Here is a 21,266-nt window from a genome sequence, read left to right as displayed (position 1 = left end):
CGGATGATGTAGGGTCCTTCCCAGTTTGCGCCAAAGACCCCGTCTTGTTGGATTTTGGTGTGAAGAAACACTCTTCTGAGGACTTTGTCGCCGATCTTAAACGATCTTGGTAGGACTCTCCTGTTGAAATACCGAGTAACTTGTTTGAATTGATCTAGGGTTTAAGAAAAAGTTTAACGCTTCGGTAAGCGGCAGAATTTTAAAAATTTTCTTTTGACAAGTAAAACGATTTTACTAACCTAGACAAAGAGCAAGCACATGTAAATAAAAACTAATATGAGCATAAAAGATTACTAACCTTTTTAGGAGCTTGAACGTTGAGAAGCTTTTGGAAAAGGTTGTAACGTTCGTCTCCCCTCGCAGCACGTCTCTCTTCCTTCCTCGGCAACTCGAGCAACCACGAAAGTTTCTATCACTAAATCACTCGAGAGAAAAGGAATTAGTGTGTGGGCACTTTTTAAACACTACGACTTAAGAACGAGTCTTGAAGTCGCAGAGCTAAACACTAGGTCAAATGAGGACCTAGGTGCCAAAACAATAAAAACGAAATTGAATAGAGAGAGAGAGGAGAGGGGCGGCCAAGTCTAGAGAGAGAAGATCTCAATCTCTAAAACTTTGGATGAATGAAATGACGAGAATAAGACTCCTATTTATAGGAGAGGTCTTTGCCTTCAATAAGGTAATTTCCTCTTCTATAGAATATCACATATTCATGAGCAACATAGCCTTATTACCTCTTTCATTTGGGCGGCCAAGGCAGCCTTCTAGAAGGCTTGGATTTGTTTCTTTTTTTGTTCCTTGCCTTGCCTTTGACTCACTTGGCCGAAATTCCTATTGTCATGCATAGGAAATTTGTTTCCTCTTTTTCTTTTGGCAAGTATCTTGATACATTTATGCACAAAATATTATCTCTTTCTCTTGGGTAGTAGGCGCCCAACATATCTCTAGAAGGAGCTTCTAGAAGCTTCTTCATTTGTTCTGACAACATGAGAAATGCCCATTAAGAATTTCAATAAAATTCTTATGAAGTGAAATTAATCCACAAAGCCCAATAAATCTAATTTTGGCCGAGTGATGTATGTCATCAAATGACCATGTCAAAAAAATTATTGACATTCATTTCATCCTATGTCTCAAAAGACAAAAATACCCTTTTGACAATTTTCGTTCTTGTTTTGACTTAGCTTCCAGTTTAACTATTCCTACTCGATGTGATTCGTGAAAGTGACCTCATGGATACAAATGAACAAAGCTTGAGCTAAACACTTGGACTCAAAAGTTCACAAAACCTTTTCCAAGTTTAGCTTAATGTCAACTGACTCCACTAAAAAGTTGACACTGAAAATCTCTCGGTTCAAATGAATTTATTTTCTACTCAAGAATTCAACTTAATTGTAATGAGTGGATCCACAAAATATTATCAGTGTTTACCCTTCATGAATATCATCAGCTAGTCGGAATTTACAAAATTACCATTTTACCCTTCTCGCTGTTATTTCCTCAACTCCTTTGTCGCTTGTGAATAAGTTAGAAACAATGTATTGACGAGGAGCTAACAAGTCACATTGTTTCATCTAAAAGAGTCAGGACTCAATTTGGACACTGGCCAGTTCATTTATTCACACTCCAATGAACAAAGCATGAACTGATATACATTGCATTTCAGCAATCTTGTACATGAATTCCGTATCTATGAGAACTTCACAAAGTTACTCATGACATTCTCACAACTTAGTACTTCACCAATAGGCCTTGTTCGGAATCACATAGTGAGTCCGAACTCTGACTTTCTCAAATGAGAATACGTAAGGTGTGAAATGGTATCTCTCATTTCAGGATTAAGGTAAGTACGATGCAATTCATACGTAGTGACTTCGAGACATAAGAGGTTAAATGGTTTGTTCTTATTTTGTCTCTAGAAGTGCACTGGTCAATTCAGTACCTTCGGAAGATACCTAGAAGAACTATAGAGTCTCCAACTCTCAATGCCCCATAACCAGACATCATAGATTCTCCTAACAATCATACTGAGGTCAATAGTCCTTTGACCCTTAGATTGCGAATATATCGTTTTAAGCAAACTACGAAGAGTTTGTTCATGCAAATCTACATTTGTCTCTTCGTAAGTTGTTAAGTTTGTTTATGGACTAAAGACTAATGTTTTATCATAAAGCTTCAAACAGACAAGGAAGAATGAATGAATGTTTCAACTTTTTATTAATGAATAAGCAATTACAAGCAAGAGTCTTCATGAGACTTTATTACTTCAAATGTACAATATAAAGATTACAACTCTTCTTGTGGGCACCATTGACAATATAACTTTATGTTGGTTAGCAAGATTTCTTAATCTAGCTTTTTCTCTTTTTTCTTCAAGTAAGTCTAGGTTAATTTTCAAGATTTCATTATTTACCTCTGTGGAGTAGTTTTCTCTTCTCACTGTTGGTATCATAATATCGGTCGGAATAACCGCGTCGGAACCGTATGCGAGAGAGAAAGGCGTTTCGTCAGTTGCGGTGTGCTCGGTGGTTCTATATGACCAGAGAACCTCTTGGAGCATATCTACCCATTCTGATTTCTGCTCGTCCAACTTTGTCTTCAGACCATGTTTTATGGTCTTGTTGACGGCTTCCACCAATCCATTGGATTGAGGTCGGACTGGAGTAGAAAAAACTTTGCTAATGCCATATTTTCACAAATTTTTTTGAAAGAGTCACAGTCAAACTGAGTTTCGTGGTCGGATACAATTTTGACTGGAATTCCAAATCGAGTAATGATGTTTTTCCATACAAATCTTTCAATGGCATGAGCAGTTATTTTGTTCAAGGGTTCAGCTTCAACCCATTTTGAAAAATAATCGATAGCTACTATTGCATACCTGCATCCCCCCGGCCTGTTGGCAATGCTCCGATTAGATCTATTCCCCATTATGCGAATGGAATTAGGCATGAGAGGGTGATGAGGGGTTTAGGAGGGAGCCTTGGGATGTTAGAGAATTTCTGGCATTTGACGCATCTTTGTGTCATGCGCCGAGCATCAACCTTCAGCGTGGGCCAGTAGAGCCTTTGCCGGATGATCTTTTGCGCAAGTGCTTCGCATCCGATGTGGCTTCCGCATATTCCCTCGTGGAGTTCTTTGAGAGCGTACTCAGCTTCATCTTCGTCCAGACATTTGAGAAGGGTCTGAGAAAACCCTTTTTATAGAGATTTTGATCATCTAAAAAATAACGGGCAGCTCTAAACTTCAAACTTCTGGCCTCATTTTTATCTTTGGGCAAAGCTCCGTGTTTCAAGTATTCCTTAATCAGAGTTTGCCATGACTCTCGTTGGTTGATCTGAAGCACAAGCGAGGCATGTTCGATGCTCGGCTGCTCCACTTTGATCACTGGGATTGACTTTGAGTCGGATCCTTGGGTGGCCAGTTTTGCTAGAGCATCGGCTTCTTCGTTCATAGTCCTGGGGATTTGAGTGATTTCACAGAGTTCGAACTTATCTGCTAGGCTTCTGGCCTTCTCGCCATACAGTGACATCTTTTCGCCTCTTGCCTGAAATTCATTTTTCATTTGATTAACAATTAACTGAGAATCCGAGTATACTTTTAGTTTTCTGATTTCTAAATCTTTTGCTATCTGAAGTCCATGTATCACGGCTTCGTACTCGGCCTCATTATTTGAAGCATCAAAAACAAATTTCAAAGCAAATTTTACCTTATCTCCTTCTGGACTGGACAGCGCAATCCCGACTCCGGATCCCTTTTCGTTTGCTGCTCCATCTACATACATTTCCCAAATTGAGAAATCTACCGGTCTGTATGTGAATTCTGCAATGAAGTCAGCTACTGCTTGTCCTTTAATTGCTGTTCGGGGGCTGAAGTGTATGTCGTATTGTGTTAGCTCGATCGACCATTTCATTAATCTTCCGGACACATCAGGTTTCTGCAGCACTTGGCGGAGCGGAAAATTGGTTAGGACTGTGATCAGATGTGCGAGGAAGTAGTGCTTCAGCTTCCGAGAGGCGGTGATGAGGGCGAAGGCTAATTTCTCCAGCTCCGGGTATCTTCCTTCCGCCTCGTTGAGACGTCGCGAAGTATAATAAATCGGGACTTGGTTTTTTCCTTCATTTTTTATTAATGCTGAGCTGACTGCGTGCTCCGATACCGCTAAGTAAATTTCCAAAGGCTCTCCTTCTTGAACTTTTCTTAAAGTCGGAGGCCATGCCAAGTGTTCTTTCAGGGACTCGAAACTCTTGTTACATTGTTCGGTCCTCTCAAATTCCTTAGAGCCTCTGAGGGCATCAAAGAAATGAATGCTCCGATCAGTAGATCTTGAAATAAAACGACTGAGTGCGGCTATACACCCCCTGTCAGCTTCTGCACTTCTTTTATGTTTCGTGGTGGCGTCATGTTCAATAAAGTGGTGAAACCTAAAAACTTTCCTGCAGAAACACCAAAAGTACATTTAAGTGGATTAAGCTTCATGCGATATTGTCTCAAAATTTCGAATGCTCTTCTAAGAATATCCGTATGTTCATTTATTCTTCGGCTTTTAACTAGTAAGTCATCAATGTATGCTTCCATTGTGACTCCGAGGAGCTTAGCAAACATACGATTCACTAATCTCTGGTATGTTGTCCCCGCATTTTTTAATCCGAATGGCATCACTGTGTAGCAGTATAGCCCTCGGTCGGTTATAAAGACTGTGTGGTCCTGGTCGGGACCGTACATGGGGATTTGATTATATTTAGAGTAGGCATCCATGAAACTTAAAATCTCATGACCTGCCGTAGCGTCTACTAATTGATCTATTCTTAGCATTGGGAAACTATCCTTTGGGCAAGCCTTGTTCAGATTAGTAAAATCTACGCAAGTTCTCCACTTTCCGTTAGATTTCTTGACCAGGACGGGATTTGCTACCCATTTCGGATATTTGGTTTCTTTTATTGACCTGTTAGAGATTAGTTTGTCTACTTCTTCTTTTAAGGCTATATACCTTTCGGAGTTTAAAGCTCTTCTCTTTTGCCTAATAGGTTTTTCCTTAGGGTCTATATTCAACCTATGACATGCTACTTGAGGATCTATCCCTGTCATGTCGGACTGTGACCAGGCAAATATGTCTAAGCTTTTAGACAAAAGAGAAATTAAGCTGTTTTTGGTACCTGATTCAAGATATTTTCCAATCTTGAGCTTCTTCTCAGGTTGCTTCGGATCCGGGGTGACCTCCTCAACTTCATCTCCTGGGCCAATTTCTTCTCGGCTCGGAAGGCATGGGTCGAAGTCTGAGTCGATCACCATGACTTTGTGAACATCTTTGTCCTGACTTTCTTTGAGATAATTTGCATAACAGCTTCTTGCGAGAGCCTGAGTTCCCACTGCTTCGCCCACTCCGTGCTCGGTAGGGAACTTCATCTTCAAATATTCTACTGAAGTGATGGCTCCGAGGGACTGCAAAGTCGGCCGGCCAATGATCGCATTGAAAGAGGATTTTCCTGGAACCACTACCCGTGGGGTGTTTGTGGTTTTACTTCTCGGGTTTTCTCCCACAGTTATCGGGATTGAGATTATCCCCTTGGGCTGGATTGAGTCCCCTGTGAAACCATAGAAATTTTCAGGAGAAGGAGCTAATGAGTCTTGCTTAAGACCCATTTTATTGAATATGTCTTCGTAAAGCACATCAACAGCACTCCCGGTATCCACCAGTATTCGGTGTACATTCCTGTTTCCAATAAGAGCTGATATGACTAGCGGATCGTTGTGAGGAAACATTACTCACCGAGCATCTTCTGCCGTGAAGGTGATTGGCTCTGTGTTAGGTTTGGCTGTCTTGTTTGACCTTTGTTCGGCTGTAAACAACATTTGTCGGGGTCCCGCGTAGGCCTCTCTTACATAGCTTTTTTTAGCACTTCTTGAATTTCCTCCCACATGAGGCCCTTCGACTATAAGTGTGATTTCTGCATATGCCTCACCTTTTTGATCCTCTTGATCTCCTTGCTCGGCCTTGAATTTCTTCAGCGCCCCCCTTCGGATCAAAGCTTCTATAGCTTCTTTGAGGTTGAAACAGTCAGCGGTGCGGTGGCCAATATCCGCATGGAAGGCACAATACTTTGTTTTATCTCTCTTTGAGATATCTTTCTTGATCGGCCTCGGCTTAGGAAAATCTTCTTTATCCTGAGTAAGACTAAATATCTCCTCTATTGGGGCATTGAGTTTATGATATTTGTCGAACTTACTGGAAAAGGGTTTCATGGGTCCTGCTCCAGACCGGCTTTTCTTGGGTGGGCGGTTATCCTCAGACTGCCGTTCTCTGTGCTCATCTCGGTAACTTTTTGGCGGCTTCACTTTTCTTGCTGCCAATCTTGCCTCATCCGCGTTGATATATTTCTGAGCTCTCTTAAGGAAATCGTTGTAGTCTTTTGGACTAGTTTTCTGAGTGACCACCAGAACTCTGATTCAATTCGGACGCCGGAGGAAATCCCAAAGAGCTTAAAGTCTTCATTCAGATCATCGACCTGCAGAGCTTGCTACGATTAGCGATTAATAAAATCCTTTAATGACTCATCATGGGCCTGTCTTACCGCTAACAGCCTTTCTTTGGGAGTTTTTCCCGAGCTGGAGCCGACAAACTGTTCCATGAACTTTCTGGATAATTGCTTCCAAGATCCTATAGAGTTTGGCTTAAGCTTTCTGTACCACCTTTTGGCTGAGCCTGTTAAGGTGATAGAGAATGCCCTCAACATAACCTCTGGTCCTGCTCCTTGCAACAACATCCAAGAAGAGAAAGTGTCTAGATGATCTCCTGGGTCGGTCTTCCCATCGTAAACAGGAATGCTTGGCATCTTGAAGCGATCAGGTAACGGGTGTTCTAACACCCGTGCTGTGAATGGGGAGATAACATCTCCGACCTTTGGGATAGACTCATTCTGGCCAAGAGCCACTTCTTCAATTCGACGCTCCAACATTTTGAAATTCGTTTCGTTGGTGCTCGCACTGTCTTCAGTTTCCGAGCCTCCTATGTTATTTCTAATAGTGTTGGATGACTTTTATCCATCGAGGGCTGGTACCGATCAAGAATCTTTTCCTGGCTGGACTGCTCCTTCTCGGAATCAGATTCATCTTCCATCCTCTCATACCGATCCTTAGCATGTTTCCGGGGTTTCTTAACCTGCGGATCCTGCCCAACGGGTTCTTTCCCTGATCGGTGTGATGGTTCCTCATCTGGGATCACCACTGCACTTCGCAGTGTGACTTTCCTCGCCTGCAACCTTCTCTTCAGCTCTTTGTTACTTGCCTCTAAGACTGAAAGACGCTCTTGCATCTGCCTGAATTGTTCTTCGAGGCTAGGTCCCGAGAGAAGTTCAACTATTTCTTCCAAGGTGAGAGGCAATGTGCGATTGTGGTGCTCTATCTCCGTTTCCTGGTTGTAGACAGCGTTCATGGGTGTGGATGAACTAGCCATATTCTTCAGCTTCTATCCCACTCCTTCTAGCGCCAAATGTTGACCTGTAAAATTAGTACAACAATATCTTACAAAAACACACAGGCTCCGAGTACGAGGACTCCGAGTACTGATATGATTTAGGCAAGACTTTTTCTTTATATTGACGAATCTATTACAAGAGAGCAATGTTTACAAGAGGTTCTAAGTAGAAGAAAGCAAAAAGGCGTAAAATTTTCGTGTCTCTCTTTGTCTTCGAATCTCATATTTATATCCGTCTGGGGTCACTCTCTTCACCATGTGGTCGTGGGTTTAGACGGTTATTCTTGTGAACATGGGGTGATCAGTCCCACGTTTTCGGTAGTTTTTTGGTAACCGTCATCTTCCTTTTACAAAGGTGGGCGGTTACTATGCTGACGTGCGCGTTCTGAGAAGTTGAAACATCTTTTCTTTTGGTTTGACTAGTCTTTCACCTACGGTCTTCTCTTCTCTCCGAAGTTCTGATCGGTAGGTTTCGTTCTTATCTTATAAATAGATCGTTCATTTTCAATGGTTAGCTTTTGGGTCTATTTTACCTGAGCTCGGTGCTGGATTTTATCTACTGCTCGGGATTCCGACTACTATACCCGGTGCTTGACCAAATTATCCCGTAACAAACTCCAAGAGAAGAAGTTCATGTATTTATATAGACTATATCCGCATCTAGTCCCAATGAGACAGAAAGAGTATGAGGAGGCTAATGGATTTCTTTGTGTTATCTCGCGGGAATAAAAATAGACACGCTTGGTGGAAACAAAATAAATAAAATAAAACTATGACAGAAAGTATAAATAACAACAAGTACAAAACAGAATGAAAGGAAAAAGAATGCCGATGACGGTTCGACGGTTTTCTTAAAGTAATTTTGCTCTCTCGCGGGTGCTGAAAATGACGAGCAATTTACCTCTCAAGATACAACGGCAAAAAGAGAAGAGCTTTGCGCCAATAAAACTTCTCCGACGACCAAGACTGCAACAGAACCTACCATCGACTACAAAAGGAAAAAACACATGACAATTTCGAAGAGAGAAGTTGAGAAAGGAAAGCGATTTCAGATGTGTTTTGAATGAGTGAAGGAGTCTTCTTTTTTAGGCCAAATCCACCTTGGTTACAAAGTTTAAACCAAAAGCCGTTCAGCCTTAATGCTCCTTCATACCATTAACATGCTGATAAAATCATGCAAAAATGTTCAACCTTAATGCTCCTAAACGTTCAAATACGTATTTATTCTTCTGCATAAATCGCTGAATTATAATGCACACAACAAAAATCCAGATTAATTCCCAAATAACTAAAGAGTTATTTGCGGAATTAAAATATTAAGAAGTTAATTTTGCAACAAAAAGTTAAGGATTACCACAAAAAAGCCCAAACCTAGGCCCATGCCGACACGATCAACCGGACGGCGGCGGCGGCACGCGTGGTGGACTTGGACTTCTCTAAGCCATTCTCTAAAAAATTGTGTCACCTTTGAGAAACCAAACCCTTTTGACCAAATTATCTATATAATATCATACATTTGTTTATTATCATTCCATGTGGGACTCTTGTATTTCACTTCTTACACACAACTAATGTGATTACATATTTAATTATGTGTTTCTTTAAGCATATTTTAAGCATCAATTTCTCATTTATTACAGCTCCGATTTTCGCAAACCTATAATCGATATTACACCCATTCTCGCAAGGAATAATAATACGCTGAAAATTAACTAATTTGGTTTAGTGGACCACACTCAAAACTTTATCTAAAATCACCAGTTCACATGATAATAATACTCTATATTATCAAAATTCTCACTTTATTCCAACATTTTTACCGTAATTAGCCATATCAATCGACATTAAACAACCCCTTGAAGCCTTAGAGGATATTTTTTTTATAGCTTGAGGTGTTTTCATTAGCGAATACAGATAAAACGCCAATTGATACAAGTGAATAACATCTTAGACACAACATGATTATAGGTCGGAAGGAATTTAATACTAAGTACATGTGTTCGCTCATCTTGTGCATACATCATTTAAAGGAAAAATACATAGCGTATTGAATTTTGACTACTCATTTGGATTTTCGATAAACCCATAATGGTTGATGGAGATATCTAATCAACCGCGGTCCGATAATCATGAAAAAGATGATTCTTAAGCCTGTATAGATAAAAATATAATCGAAAACCCAAATTGGGATGGTGAAAAATGGCTAATCCATCTCCAATCTAATACCAAAAAAGGAGAAACACGAAAGCAAAATACTATATCAAACAACCAAATTAGAAAATTAAAAAAACTATAGCTAGAAACACCCAATTCCAAACCCACTCAACAAGACCTACACCGGTGACCTCATTGGCACACTAAAACTAGACCACGTGGATCGCGGGAGTGGCAGATTGGACGACAATAGCTTTGTCTTTGTGACTCGAATCTGTCAAAGAACATACTGAAGCAAAAACTAGGTTTGAAGCAACATGTATATGGTCTTCAAATGATCAGCCCCGCAAGCTCCAACTTCATCGAGACTCCTACACCACCAACAATGAAAGAGCTCAAGTGCCTCCGATGCAACACATCCAGCAAGGTCGTGGCGAACTGGCAAGGTCCAAAACCAGTGATGGAGACCCATTGAGGCAAGGATGGGTAATGAGGGCTTCACTGGATAACATGAGAGATCCCCCCCCCCCCCCCAGGCTGGAGCTGACCAACGCCGGTGTCCGGGGAGTGGCAAGAAAACAAGGGTTTTTTTGTTGATTCGTTATTTATTGGCTTTATTTTTTAGTGCAAGATGTGTGGAAATATGTCGGTCGTTATGTTTCCTCTTTTGATATGACATCTTTCCTCCTGTGTGCAGACTCTTTTTCAGGCAAGTTTCCGGTTTAGACAGATTGCCTCGTTGGTGAATTGATTGAGAAATATTGCCTTGCTGCTGTCATTGCTTCGAGATATCTTCTCGCTTCTCCCTTCATTACAAGATATCTCGCTGCTGCTGTCTTCACTGCACAATATTCGCCTCGCTGGAGTCTTTACTTTGTGATATTCACTTGAGGCCGGATAAGGAAACCCGAGATACCTTCCAGGATTATACAGCTGCTATAAAAGCCATTCGCTCCCCCTTAGCAGCTTCGATGCTTTTGATCAAACACTCAGAGCTCTTAGATGTGCAAGACCGGCGGACTGGGAGGCTGTGTGTTTTGGTGATAAACGGTGTTTTCTCTCAAACACTATTCCACAAAGATTGAGTGTCTGTGAGAGTTCGGTTTTGTGTTCTCGTGATTGAAGGTTCACGTACAGCTGAAGACTAAAGGTCATCCGAGCCAAGAGGTTGCTAGAAGGGTGGAATTGAGACGGAGCTCAAATTCAGGGGGAGTCTCTGACTAGGTGATCACTGGTTGTAATAGTCTCTAGGTTTTATTGATTTGTTGATTGTAATCAGATATAAACTTTGTGTGTACTATTGACTACAAGATAGTGAAAAACCTTTCCACTGGCAGCGTGCCCCCAGATGTAGGTGTGTTTCACCGAACTGGGTAACCATATCGTGTGTACTTTGTTTACTGTACTGTTTTGTTGTTTATCCATAATCTGTGCTCAAGCAAGTTGTCGGACACATTGTCAACATATTGTGTGCGACATCTTGTCTGTGCGTCTAATCAGAATTTCATTTTTTATTTCATTTTATTTTATTCTAGAGAGAGATTTGGAGATACAAATAGATATTCATGTTTATTAGAAATTTTGTTAATGTGTAATCTAGCAACATAGCCAATTTCAAAAATGGTTTTAAAGATGTAGCCAACGTTTGATAAATTTTGTAATTAGAAAATATCGAAAATATCTTTATGTAACATAAACAATAGAAACCACCTACTACCCAATGTTTCAGCCAGCCAAAATTTATTGATTGTAAAATAAACAGAAATTAACCTCCAACTTTTAGCCAGCCAAAACTTATCGCGTGTAAAATAAGCGGAAATTAACCCAAGAAAACTTGCCTTACATTATGAATTACGCAGATTTGAATGCCCTTTTCAAATAAAATAATTAAAATATAAAAAAAGAAATAAAATATTATGGACTATTAAAAGTTGACGCGTATTTTTTTTTAAAATAAAAAAATTGACGCGTATTAATTGCATTATTTTGCCGATCAGAACATTGGTTACATGTTGATGTTAGCCAATTTTAATAGAAGATGATCTACTAATTTGCTAAATGAATAATAAAATCACGTCATCATTCGTGGCTAGATCTGAAACTTAGGTGAAACGTTAGATTGCAATACCAAGTTTTCAAGTGGTTTAGTTCGACTAATTCCAAATTTTATTTATCAGATAGTTGTAAGTTATGAATTGAACTATATATATGTCTTAAAATTTCATAGCATAGCTAAGTTTTGCCACATGATTGCACTCTGAGTCGGATTTTATGATATTTTACTTAAATCTTGTATGTTAATTTCTAATGCTTGTTTTTCAGCAATATCACTAGCCATTACAATAAAAATAAAAAAGATTGCAAATATATTGTGACGTGATAATTCACCTCAAAATAGTCTCAGTAATTCACGGAGAACGTTCAATTTTAATTTGTTAATGAGGCTCATAATTTCGTAACGAGATCAAATCTAATTCCGAAGAGAAACTGAATCAAAATATATAATTATTATAGATGAATAAAATGAAATATGGTTATGGGCCTTTTATTGAAAGCGATATAAGTAATTTTCGAATAAAATAGCAAGAATCGGGATATAAATCACAAGAACAGGAGAACTCGGATCGTAGTACAAGCATAGTAATAATGATAAGCGAAAAGTATCGAAAAAGTGCTCCTAGATCTTCTATTTATAGCCTTTGAGGATAACTGACGAGCTCCAGTTCATCAGGACCCCGTTGCACGTTAGAAGCGGTCTTTGGCGTCTAAACACTGGCCATGCGTATCACTTTTGACCTGATAATGAAGGGGCGGTTGAGAAGATCGTGCGTTGAACAGTCTACAACGTCTGGGGCGTCAGGTAACTATTGAAGGAGTGCATCGTCGAGTAGGGCCGAACTAGTGTGGAACGAGTTCGAGGATTGTTGATATGAGCTGACCTGAGGAGAGCTCGTTCAGGTAGTGATTCGTAGCATTGAGTTGAGGCTTGAATGGAGCTTAAGCCCGATAACCTTTCGTTGGCTTCTATCCGGGCATTGAGATTTCTCTATGCGCCTTAACGAAATTAGCTATTTGGGCACAATAATTAAAATATTAATAAAAGACGAAATCCAACTTCAACACATACTTTTACTTGATTTTATTTTAAGAAATATTGACTGATAATATTATTGGTATTGTAAAATATACATTAACACATATTATATGTGTAATTTTTGTTGAAAATATGAAGAAAAAAAAATTTAGTAATTTTAAAAAGTCCTAAATCCGATATTCAAAATGCAAACGTCATATACCACTCTAAACTCAATCTCTAGATCTGACACTGATAAATTATGAGCGTGGCGATAATATATAGTTCATTAGTCTAAACTGGCTATACCTAGTTAATTAACTATATAGCTAAATTAAAGGAGGGAAGTTAATGTTGGTCATGGCATTTGTTGGCGTTTCCGAGTTGTTATTGTCACCGGTACAAACCCCAAGAGCAGTGTATAGAGTGGAAATGAAAAATACTCATCAATATTTCCCACATATATCCAAACAACATTTAGTTGAAGAATACTTTTCTCTTCTGTACATGTTGGAAAAGGAATGCACCAAAAACAATACCCCAACTAAACCATCTTCAAACCTTTTTTTTTCTTATATCTTTTAATTACTCTTTCTCTCTCTTGTTGACGGACATAGATTAGAGAAACGTGTTCCTACGTAGTGAAACCAAACAGCATTTACTGTTTACCCAATTCAACATTTAATGAATCACATAAAAAACCCATAAGAAAAAAAATGGTATATATCGATCGTAGTACTAAATAGAGTATTGTTTTGTACACTTCTTTGTTCGTCTCTCTCTCCTAGAGCTAGCTACTATGTTATCTCGGTGAAAGCGTACATAAACAATAAAAGAATGGCTGGTAATTAAGTTTCCAATAACATTGATACTATTCAATCGCTACATCAAATAATAACGACATTAAAATAATATATAATGGTAACATCATTGATTGAGCCTAGGGTTTTGAAAACCAAGCAATTAAGTGTGAGAGCTTGGAGTTTGGACGGTCATGTGGAGGAGGACATAATAAAACCCATGATACCAGACAAGGTTGTTAAAGATTAGAAGGGAATATTTTGGAGGGTGTAAGGAAGAGAATTAGAACCTAATAATTATATAATGATATCGGCAGAATTAGGGTTTACGATGTGTACATATGGAAGCAAACAAAAAACCCTTTATTGTGGGTTTAATTTTTTTTTTTTTTATTAATTGTTTTTAGGGGGGGTCAATGGGTCTACTATCTAATATCTATGAACCCCATCGAGGAAATGTTAAATTATTCAAAATCTCGCGAGAATTTGAAAAGAGGAAAAAAGAGAAAGAAAGAAAAAAAGGAATTTTTTTGTAAGTACCATGGAATACGTAGACACTACCGCTCTGCCAACAAAATAAGCATATATGGAATTGAAAGCCCTATTGAAAATTGATTACTTTTTGGGTTTAGAGAGAGAGAGAAAGTGATAGCGAAGAGAGTGGGGGAAAAGGAATCACACATGACTCTGTCTTTCTCGCTCTAACTTTTTTTTTTGTCCCGTCGTCTCCGGGGTAGAGCAAAATCCAAAGTCTCTCCTTTTTCTTTTCGTATTATTATTATTAATTTTTTTTCTTTTTTATTATTTGGTTTTGTGGGTTTTGAGTTTTGACTTAATATATCATCACCCAACTTCTAAATAATAATAATAAAAAAAAGATAAGACCTTAAGTGATGAGTGACCTCTTGTTCATCTTCTCCATCTAATGTCGTTTTCCGAGACATACTCTCGAAGAGGAACAAAATACGCAAATCCCTCTTCTTTCTTCTTCTCTTAGTTCTTCATTCTCTTTTGTATCCACGCTTTTATTTTTCTTTTCTTAGCTCTGACTTTTTTTTTCTTCATCTTCTTCTTCTTCTCCAAACTGCTCAATTACAAGAAACCAACATCCCAATCCCTGTCCCCATTATCAACTGTTTGTCCATTTCACCTCCATTCTTTATTTCTCTCTCTCTCGTGGGTTTGTCTGTTTGTTTCAGAAGATAAATATATGTATATATATAATATAATTTAGTGAGATATAGCCATTAGAGAGTAGTACTACTTTTTGGTTATTAGCTTTTAGCAACTCTCAAACTCTCTTTCGTTTTCTTTGCCCTCACTTCTTCTTCCACCAAAAACCCAAAAAAAGCTTATGCTTCACAACTCCCACATGTAGCTCTCTATATGATACACAACTTTCCATACCAATATCCACAAAAGCCCTATCTTACACAAGAAACCAAAAAAGATTGCAAAAAAAAGACACACCAACACACTCTTCTTTATTTTTTTTTTCTTTTATCATCTCTCTTCCCATTCTTTTTCTTTTTTTTTTTTCAATTTATTCTTAATTAATAATTACAACCCAAGTGAGAAGAGAAGAGAAAGAGGAAGAGAAAAAAAAAAAAAAAAAAAAGATGCCCTTGGAGGGGATTTTCATAGAGCCTTCAACTTCAAAAACCCAACTTCCTGATCTCTCTCTACACATAAGCTTATTACCAAACACCACTTCTTGTTCCTCTTCATCTTCCTCTTCCTCTCTCGCTTCCTCCGTAGAAGCTTCGAGGCTCGATCTCCGCGGCGACTTTTCCCCGAAGATGAGCGCGACCACCGAGCTATCCTTGGGGACGATAAACAGCTTCAACGGAAACAACAACAACAACAATGGAGGCATAATCCTCCAACAAAACCCTCACCACTTCCTCAGAACCCTAAACACCCGAACCGCCGATCACTCGTTCCGTCCGATCAAAGGCGTCCCGGTATATCATCATCACAGCCGTCCATTTCCCTTCCTCTCCACGGATCATCACAACACCAAGGGCTTGGCTGACCAGAAGAGCATGTGTTATAATTACCAACAAGTCCCTAGCAATTTGCAACAATTACCCTCGCCGGGAATACCTCCTTACTTCGCCGGAGCTCTGGATCCGGCGATGGCCAACGGCCTGGCGGCGAGGCTCGGGCAGTATCACCACCAGTTTGTCGGTGGACAAGGTCAACCCTTTGACCACGGCTCTCATCACCATCATCATCAGAACCACCAGAACATGAGAGCGAGGTTTCTCCAGAAGCTTCCGGCGAAGCGGAGCATGAGAGCGCCGAGGATGCGGTGGACCAGCACTCTCCACGCTCGCTTCGTCCACGCCGTCGAGCTTCTCGGAGGCCACGAGAGTAATTAATTAATTGATTGATTGATTATTATTAATTTAACATCTCTAATTTTAAATTGTTTATTAATTTCAATCTATTTCTGTTGTCGATGTGTATGTGATAGGATATGATGATGATATATTGTTTTTACATGATTTGTGAAATGTGTAGGAGCTACTCCGAAGTCGGTGCTCGAGCTCATGGATGTGAAGGATCTAACTCTAGCTCATGTCAAAAGCCATTTACAGGTAAATATGCAAAATATTAAAAAAGATGTTTTTAGCTGGTTCTCTCTTTCTTGATTATCTTTTCCCTCTTAATGTGTGGGTCGATGTTGGACTATCACACACACACTGGGCACAATTGCCAATATATATTTATATATAGAGAGAGAGAGAGAGAGAGAGAGAGAGAGAGAGAGAGAGAGCAGTGAATGAATGAATGAATATGAGTGAATTTAAAGATCGTATATATCGAGCGATATATATGAATACGAGTCTCTCTGCAGCTGTATAACTCCACTGGGACCAGAACCAGACAGACCGCTTCTGCTTTCACAGAGAAGCAATGAAAAAAATGTATAAATGTATATTAATATATGTATGATATAGGTATGTATGTATGTTTAGCAGATGATATCATTTTTAAAAAGGACACAACTAGTAATCATTCCACAATAATACAATGAAGCTCTCCAATAGTACTGTGTTACCACACCAGCATATCGACCTCGTGATTAATGACCATGTCACAACGGAGAGAAAGAGAGATCACAAATACCAATAAAATAATTATTGGGTGTGTATATATGTAATGTATATGACTGAAACGAGTGTTGTATTATTATATTCCTATAAATTAAAATCTAGATTTGGAGCGATGTGGTAGTCGTAAACAGTACCAAAATTGATGAGTCCAAAATGAATAAATGTATTTGAAGATTGTGTTTGTATTATTGTTGGATATGCTAAATGGAATGGTTAATTAATTAGTCAATGGTTATGTGACGACTTTTGCAGATGTATAGAACTGTTAAGACGACTGACAAGCCAGCAGCTTCTTCAGGTAATTCGCGGCCTTGATTGATTATTCACTTTTTCTTTTTTAGCAGCCTTATTTACCCTTTTCTTTTTATTTATTTTATATTATTTATTTTGAATTCAGTACCTCCCTCAGTTGTATTATCATTGCATTATTATTTTAACAAATACTTCAATTCACGCATATATGTGATAATCTGATTAAATATTGATACTAAAAATATTTGACTTGGTTTTATGAATATATTTGGCATAATAGAATCCAGACACAAACACACACTTATAATGCATTTGTTCTTTCTTTTTATAAATTACATCCACGTGCATCAACCAGCACTTTCATTCAGGCATATCTATATAATATAATATATGTATATATATATATATATATATATTATTTATCACTGCTGGGTCAAATATATTTGCGAATTATTAGTAAAGTTTGACCGCAATAGTTGTACTCATTTTTTTCTTCTTTTTTTTAAGGGCAATCAGATGGATCGGGAGACGATGAAATGTCGATCCAAATGGGAATGAACGGTTCTGATGCTACAACAACTCTACGTCCTCATTACTCTGACCCTTTAAGATCATCGGGACCGTCCGATCAATCTCATCTCAATATTCAACCTGATCATCATAACAGTAATATGGACTACAGATCCAGTACGACCAGTCTCTGGAGTAACTCTTCAAGGTACGGCTTCTCTCTCTCTCTCTCTCTCTCTCTCTCTCTCTCTCTCATTTCTTTGAATTTTCTCTCAACATTTAGAATCAATACACATAAACACATACATATTATAAATGCAGTCTCGTGACTTTTGCTTTTATGCATGGTTCCTCTATTTTATTGTTATACTTGGCTTTTATTATAATTAGGTTAGATTTTACATCAATGTTATATTTTTTTTCATTACAAGAATAATTTAAAGGAATTCTCCCAGCTGCAGCTTTTGCTTTATATATATTATATCCCTATGTTTGTTTGATTTCATAATCTTACTTTTCTTATTCTTTTGTTCTCTAAGATTTAATTCTCTCTTTCTCTTTTCCATTATATTTTTATGAATAAACCTTTCTTTTGTGCTTGTTTGAGATGCAAGATATGTAAGCTTTGATGGGATTTTTTTTATATTAAAAAAGTGACAAACATACATCCAAAGCTTCTTATTAGGATGTGAGAAAAGCAACCAGTTACTACTTGCTTCCTTTAAAAATAAAAAATAAAAATAAAAAACAAAAAACAGTCTCTAGCTATTTTGTTGCTTTAGATGTAGATCTATAGGAGCCAATTAGTGTATATTTAATTAAGCTCACGTGTCAAAACTCGGTTTCTAATATTCTATTCACCCGGAGATTGATTTGTTGCATATATGTCCAAAAAGGTCTCTTCCTTCCTTGATTTAAGTGCGCTGACCTCTCTTTCAAAAGTTCCTCTACTTACTACACATAAATTAGTCTATTTTGTACCAAATATGTCATTCGGTTTGTCTGAACTCTTTCTTCTTTTCACACGGCTAATTGGTATCTTTTCATTAAGATAACATTTACACTCTAACAAGTAAAGTTTAAGTGGAGTGAGACTGATGAAAAAAAAACCTGCTCTAGGTATTACAGCTAGCTTCCAACTTTAATATATTATGGCTATTAGTATTACTGACTATACGATTAGTGACATAATAGATGTAAATAAGTATGGTTGTCAGTTTTCTAGTAATTAATTACTAATAGTTCGTGAACTTTTTTCCTAAGAAATACCATATTATATTGGAATTACTAACCACTTGCCCTAAAAAAGAGCGTTAAAAAAAAAAACAGTGACACTATTCTAGCTTGTGAATAAATCCGACACGTAAAGTTATGTTAAGAAATAGGATAGCCACTATTGCTATGTTTAATGATATATTTCCGATTGTTTTTCAGACATTTAGTCAGTAGTCTTAAAATGGTTTGGTGTGGTCTCTATTAAACAATATAGAATGATAAGCAGCCCCGGGTTTTATTGTGTGAATGATGTACAGCATAGGTTGTTGACTTGAGCTATTTATAAATGTTTTTTTTAAAAAAAAACCTAAAAATTTCATACAGAAGCAGTGATAATTTGTCACAGCATTCTGATTGTACAATCACTTTATAATAAATGTATTTTGTTTTTAGTGCTGGATTAGGATTTGGTTATCTTTGTAACTATATATGGTGATGCCTGTCCTTACTGTATTATATCTGGCATCATATGCATTATTGGGAGCTATAATTACGACCCATTCATGCAAAATTACAACATTCTCATGAGTCACTTACATAATACAAAATAAATAACGATAAAAAAGAAAAGAGGCATCCATACAAATACGGTATAGTGGAACTAGAACAAAACCGATTCTTACATAGTTATGATACTGTCTTTGAATAGTCAGTAAAGCTAAAATTACGTTCATATATAACCCACATTATTTGGTTTCTCTTCGTTTAAACTATCATAATTATTTTCTGAATATTACTACGTTTCCTTTCAAGCCATCATCGAAGTCAAACTACATACTATCTTTTGTACTTACGTGAATTTCTTTGTGCTGTATTAAATATTGAACATCAAGCTGAGTTCAGTAGTAGATTTTTCACATCCAAAAACATTCTTAGAAATGTCCTATTTAAATAAATCAGAAGGTGATTTGTATAATTCGATGTCTTCCACACACACACACACACACACACACACACACAATGTTTATATACCAATAACCTATTCCCTTGGATTTATTGGTTTGATCTTTGGACTACATAAAATTTGTTAGTAGCATAAATTTAGTAATTTCTTTAACTTTGACAAATAAAAAGAGAAAAAAATCACGAGTGCATGTAACTAGCGTTGGAAATTTTCCTTTAGACTCTAATTTTCGGATTCATTTTCTATAACTATATATTCAGCAGTGTAGATGTCTGGCCGCAGACTTCTAGTGACATCGATGGGCTTCCATTACCATCTTCACAGCACATTCAGGTATGTAAATATATATACATATATATATATATATACATGTATATATATATATATATATATATATATCTGGATTCCATAATGCATTATTGTTTCCCTGAATGCTCTCAATATTAGTTTTAAGTTGCCAAAGCATTTGAGTAGTTCTTATTTGGACTCTCTATTAACGCAACTACATATGTTATCCGTGCAAACGTTGAAAATGTTTGGCATGTGATAGATTATAATGCTTGGCACAAGAATAAGTAGATGGAACTAAGAAAGGGAAAAAAAGTCTCTCACATCTTTTTAGGAACAGCAGAATAATATTTTATGATTAATTGTCAAAATCTTAGTTGCCATTGTCAAAAAGATTACATGGATATATAGTTTTGTTGCGCACATAAACATTATAGCAACTTATATGACATGATTATATCCAGGATCGTGATTCAGCTCGACTAAAGAGCTATATAAGAGATGGCAATTTTGAAGGCAAAAATCCAAGCTTGGAGTTCACACTAGGAAGACCGGGATGGCAAGGCAAAGCAACATGACCTCTGATTCTTCTATTTTTTTTTTTTTTTTTAATATTGGTGTATTATTTTCCTTCCCTATTTCAACATATGTCACATTCTTGAGTACTGCCTTTACTACTACTCGGAAGGTTGACAAATTCGGGAAATCTCCGAATCGTTGATGGGAAATCATAGAAAGTAGGGTTGGGTGTTGGTGAGTGAGCCTAGCTATATATAAATATAAGAGAGCCATATTTAAGGGAGTGCAAATAATTATATCGATATAATTTTGGTGTTTGTTTTGAGCTAATTTGAGTTAAACTTAGTTTTCTATAGATGATTGTGCGGTGATCTGAGACATGGAAACAAATCACAAGATGTAGAGAGATATATTAATCAGAATCGAAGGTTTTCTTCTCGATTGTAGTGTCGAGGAATATGCATATATTTCCTGGACTTTCTACACGAAATGTATATGCATGAGGAATTGCAATATCTTTATTTGTCTATATATGTGTGTTGTAAGAGCAAGTGTTCAACAATGATTTGGTTTCGTGGCCAATTTTCTGCTGAGCAGTTAAGTACTTTTTATAAATAACGACATTTACTGGCTGGGGGTGTATATAAATTGGCAAATTAGCAGCAGAAACCCTAAATATTATACATGTGAGTTCACTTTGGTCACCAGGCAAGAATTTCGGTCAATAATTTAGTCCTCTAACTGTACATTTCTTTTGGCAATAAGTCCCTTTTTATAACGGTCAAAATATTAATTGGAAAAGACACCTGAGACCAAAAATTAAATATTGATACAGCCACTACTCTGATTTGGAGAGATAACGGTTAATGACGGGTATGCCAAAGAATATTTAATAGTT

General features: G+C 37.6%; 2 protein-coding genes across 4 annotated transcripts; one reads left to right on the top strand and one right to left on the bottom strand.

Annotated features, from left to right (window-relative positions):
* Positions 1 to 2,927: 2,927 nt before the first annotated feature.
* Positions 2,928 to 5,760, bottom strand: LOC149406886 (uncharacterized). Its single transcript, XM_089617906.1, has 6 exons — positions 5,215 to 5,760; positions 4,988 to 5,091; positions 4,605 to 4,658; positions 3,596 to 4,433; positions 3,250 to 3,544; positions 2,928 to 3,193 (listed from the first exon to the last, which is right to left on the bottom strand). Exons 1-6 carry the CDS (start codon positions 5,758 to 5,760, stop codon positions 2,928 to 2,930), a joined length of 2,103 nt encoding a protein of 700 aa, XP_089474032.1.
* An 8,407-nt stretch (positions 5,761 to 14,167) lies between these two features.
* Positions 14,168 to 20,897, top strand: KAN (Homeodomain-like superfamily protein). Of its 3 annotated transcripts, none has more exons than XM_089609644.1 (6): positions 14,168 to 15,874; positions 16,025 to 16,101; positions 16,873 to 16,918; positions 17,389 to 17,590; positions 19,822 to 19,894; positions 20,314 to 20,897. In XM_089609644.1, the coding sequence occupies exons 1-6, from the start codon at positions 15,118 to 15,120 to the stop codon at positions 20,425 to 20,427; spliced, it is 1,269 nt and encodes a 422-aa protein (XP_089465770.1). In that variant the 5' UTR covers positions 14,168 to 15,117; the 3' UTR covers positions 20,428 to 20,897. The 3 variants fall into 3 exon arrangements, with proteins under 3 accessions (XP_089465770.1, XP_089465754.1, XP_089465762.1); XM_089609628.1 differs by having other exon boundaries at positions 17,380 to 17,590; XM_089609636.1 differs by having other exon boundaries at positions 14,169 to 15,874; positions 17,380 to 17,590; positions 19,825 to 19,894.
* Positions 20,898 to 21,266: the final 369 nt, after the last annotated feature.

The sequence above is a fragment of the Urtica dioica genome, chromosome 1 (genome assembly GCF_054948205.1).
Source record: "Urtica dioica subsp. dioica isolate 48M chromosome 1, U.dioica_male_clone48M_v1_H2, whole genome shotgun sequence".
Lineage (NCBI taxonomy): Eukaryota > Viridiplantae > Streptophyta > Magnoliopsida > Rosales > Urticaceae > Urtica > Urtica dioica.
This window is presented reverse-complemented; position numbering and strand designations above follow the sequence as displayed.